A 4,415-nucleotide genomic window follows, 5' to 3' on the forward strand; every position below is an offset into this window, starting at 1 on the left:
TTTATGTTCTAATACCTTTATTTTGAAAACGGAGTAAATACGCTGTCTTCTCGCGATTTCATAATGCTGAGAATATTGTACACTCGAAATTTAAGTGCGGCTGATTTGACCACATAGATCGGAGTCACAGCTGGCTGACCGCAGTCTATAGCTCCTGTTTCTTCTACAAGAGCACCGTCCTGTAAACTCACAACTCCGTCTCAGATATAAAAAAACTTTTTTCCGTTTCTGTTTTCTAAGTGATTTTATTTTTGTTATATGAAATAGAAAATGAAACTGAATATTTTTTTTAATTTCGCTCTTTATGACCATGAAAAAGAAAAACCCTTGTTATTTATTTCAATTTTAATTTTTGTATTTTAAAACGAAAATCAAATAACCACTCGTTTTCTGTTTTTTAATACCCGTTTCTGAAAGGAAAATCCAATGACCAAAAGATACACGGACTATATGTATATGACCAGAACAACATATATAAAAGATTAAAATTCTGTCTCTGTTTCTGCTCATATTCATTATTGCTTTATATTTATACGTCGTTTACTGGTGTCAGTGTCTTTACTGGTTTTAAATGTGCTGTATTATTCAGGTTGTTGTTTCCAGGGCCCGCCCGGAGGAGCAGGTACAGTCGGTGAGTTTAGAGACTTCCAGCAGACTGACAGTCTCTCCTCCACTTCCTGTTTCCTCAAATCAAACCCACAGAAACATTTGACCATCGTCTGCGAATCCATAAACGAGGGACGAGGTTCCACTAAAGCTCTGAGCTCCGATTTCTTCTGCACTGAAACATTGTTTTAATAATGATAATGTTGTATGATTACATAATAAATACAGATAAATATAATTAGAATAAAGTTGTTTCTCACACTGATTGTGATTGAATTTGTCTTTATTGAATCTTTATGTTCAGTATCAACTGGACTGACCCGGATGTGTTCACTGTAAACATCTTTTTCAAAACAGCTAATAATCCTGCAATAACTGATGCGTTCATTATTACATGTGAATTGTAGCTTTATTGTGAAATGTTACTTTCTGTTCTTAGCAGAAGATTTTAGTTGTAGACGATGAAGAAGATGAAGATGAAGCTGCTGCAGGAAGACAACAGAGGACTCAGTTTGACCTTCAGAGAGAACAGACGGATCTGCTGTGTGTGTGTGTGTGTGTGTGTGTGTGTGTGTGGTGTGTTCAGGGACCCAGAGTCAGCAGTGAGCAGTTCTCTGTACAGCTGAGTGTTAAAGGAATACTCCTCTGTTTAATGTTAATTATATTTATTATATTTAATAATTAATTCACTGTAGAATCAATCTGATGGACGTTTTCTTTTCTTTAATGTGATCAAATCTGTCTGAGTTTATTATTTGTTTCAGTTCTTTATAACTTCAGATTACAGATGTTTTATTAAGGTATTGAAATATTGTTTTTCTCACAAAACTGCAAAAGTTATGACTAAAATTGGAACTTTATCTGAAAATATTGCAACTTATTATCAGTAAAATTATGACTTTACAATATTACAGTTTTCTACTGTGAAGTTACAAATTAATTTGTATATTTCAACTTTTTCTTGTAAATTTACCACTTAATGTAAAAATATAACTTTTGAATTGTCTAAAATTACAACTTTTCTTCTGGAAGATTTACCAACGACATGTTTCAGACTTTGTTCCTGTAAAAGTGTAATTTTATCTACTAATATTTTATTTGGATTCTCTTCCTCAAATAAACAAATAGTTTATAATAAATATTTCTTATAAAATATATAAAATATGATGCATCGTTATAACTGAACCTCAGCAGTAATAAAATGGAAGAGTTATTTTACTGGATGACTGAAACATTTTACAGGAAACATTTTCATTACTGAAGTAAATATTCTGCTCCACGTTTCCACGGTAATGCCTTCTTTAACAGTTATTTCTGCTTTTTAATGAGAAACATCCCAGAATTCCCGGCGGGCCTGTTTCCTCAGAGGGAACAAAGATCCGGTTGTTGGACAGAAGAATCTGGTTCACGGGACGGAGGTCGTCGCTGCGTCATGCTGCGCTCTCATTGGTCGAATGAACTGTTGATCCTTTAGTTCTGTTTGTACTCTGCTGTAATGGGATTACTCTCATACTCACACTGTGTCTGATAATAAAGTCTCACTATCTCCGTCCTCTCTCGTTCCTGAAGCTCGTCAATGAGACACACTGTTCTTCAGTAGGGACACACACTGACGCTCACTGATACACCAATGCACCAAAGGATGGATTCATCCGCTGCTCAAAGTAGTTCCTATTCACAGTCTCACTCCCTCTCAGGGTTATTATAGTTCACTGAAACTCAACTCAAACTGGGTGAAACAACTAAAACTAGATCTCAGAAACATTATTGTGTAATAATCTATAAAATAAACATATAAACAGGAAACGTCAATTTAGGGTCAAAACAACAAACTTTATTGAGTTCGTAATTTAATTCCTGAACTTCTTAAATCTGCTCTGAACACAGAAACTAAACTGAAACAAACAAACAAACAAACAAACACTGGAAACTGAAAAAGTTCAACTTTTGTTTTAAGATCATTAAATGTAGTTGTTTTAACTCTTTAAGGTTTTATAGAATATTTCACTTCACTGAGAGATTTAATATCAATGTGAATAATTAAGAGATTATTATGTTAATTATGTTCTGTTAAATACAATGAAATCAATCAAATGTGTATTGATGACCTGTGGGCAGGGGGCGGGGCCAGAACAATCTGGACCAGGAGATGATGATGTCATGTGTTTGTTTTAACTGTTTGATGGAGGTCGGGTGGGCGGGGTTTAAGTTTACACAGCTTTTAACAATGTGTGTGTGTGTGTGTGTGTGTGTGTGTCAGCTTTCAGGTATTTTTTTTGGTCTAAGCCCCGCCCACCTGCGGTCAAACACACCTTTCATAAACTCGTTCAAATTTGAAAATAAATGATGTTTGGATTCAAACTTCTCTTCAATAAAAAAATAAACTCTGAGTTACAGGAATTAAAGGTATTTTTAATTAATATATAAACTTAATCACTTAATAAACTTAATAACTTAATAAACACACGTTTTTTTCATATTATTTATGTCAACTCATCAATATAATGTCTGCAGCTTATGAAAGCTGATCTAATCAATAAATTAGAGGTTTAATCTTGCAGCCGTTTATTAATTTCAATAAATGAACTGAATACGTTTTTACAGTAAAAAAAACAAACAGTTATACACTTATGACAAACAATGAAACAACAGATATTGATTAATGTCACATACATTCATTGATCAACAGTCAGGATCAATTCTGGGTTATTTAATAGTTATTAACAACATTTTATAACTTTATTGGATAAAAATGATCAAAATAGACATTTATTGTAGATAAATTAAATTAATTACAATCAAATGCAACATTTCTCCAAACTGAATTAAAACCTGTGAACAGAATTAATCTGAAATCACTTTAATAAAAACAGCTGATAAAACCTATAATAATCGATTATTAGAAAGGCAGCCCGTTAACTTTCATGTTTGTAATGATGTAAAGTCAACTTAAAGAAAATGAGTCAGTGGAACAAACTGCAATGAATGAATGAATGAATGAATGAATGAATGAATTCATTAAAATAGTGCACAAACTGTTAATGTTGACTTTAATTAAGGAGAATGACACTGAATGTGTGAGTCATTACTTTAAGGCTCGGGGAGTAACAGATTACATGTAACTGAGTAATCAGGACACAAATAAAGGTAACTGTAATCTATTACAGTTGCAGAACTAGAGATGTAATTAGATTACAGTTACATTGTTCTGTCTAATAGAAGAGATCAATACTGATTATTGATTTTTATTCACATATTTGGTGTTGAGGTAATCCAACAGTAACAGGAAGTGATCAAATTACTCTGATATTCTGATATTTGGATTACCGACTGTAACTGTAATCAGATTACATTCCAACCCTGGCAGTTGGTTTTCAATAATCTCAATAATCAATAATCGATAATCTGATTTCATGCAGCAGCAGAAGAAAAGTTTGAAAGAAAAAGGCACCACAGTCTGTAATCTCAGTCCTGGTCCTGGACTGGACCCGGACTCTCCCGGGTTGGATCATCAGTCCCGGTCCAGGAGAGGACGAAGGGCTCCAGGGCTCCTCTGGCGTCCGCGGGGGAGGGCAGGACCTCCGGCAGGAACCCCTCCCGGTCCTCCCGGACCTCGAACTGCAGCGTCTGGCTCCGGTTGACGCAGTAGATCCGGTCCCCGAGCACCGCGCACCGGAACGGCTGCGGGTTGTGGAGCGGGAAGGAAGCGCCGCCGTGCCACACCTTCACCACCGTGTTGTACTTGTACACGCTCACCCCCGCGCGCTCCCGGTCCACGTCGAAGCGGTACACGAGGCTGCGGTGCGCCA

The 4,415-nt window shown here is 35.8% G+C and overlaps 1 protein-coding gene across 1 annotated transcript in view; it reads right to left on the reverse strand.

Moving 5' to 3' along the window:
• Positions 1-3,168: 3,168 nt before the first annotated feature.
• Positions 3,169-4,415, reverse strand: part of LOC118340569 (kelch repeat and BTB domain-containing protein 11-like) — a 2,568-nt gene continuing 1,321 nt past the window's right edge. Inside the window, exon 2 of the mRNA XM_035678624.1 lies at positions 3,169-4,415. This exon is cut by the window's right edge and continues 11 nt beyond it. Within this exon, the coding sequence (XP_035534517.1) occupies positions 4,072-4,415 (344 nt within the window). The 3' untranslated portion in view covers positions 3,169-4,071.

The sequence above is a fragment of the Morone saxatilis genome, unplaced genomic scaffold (assembly GCF_004916995.1).
Source record: "Morone saxatilis isolate NCDOM2014 unplaced genomic scaffold, NCSU_SB_2.0 Contig7, whole genome shotgun sequence".
NCBI classification, from domain to species: Eukaryota; Metazoa; Chordata; class Actinopteri; family Moronidae; genus Morone; species Morone saxatilis.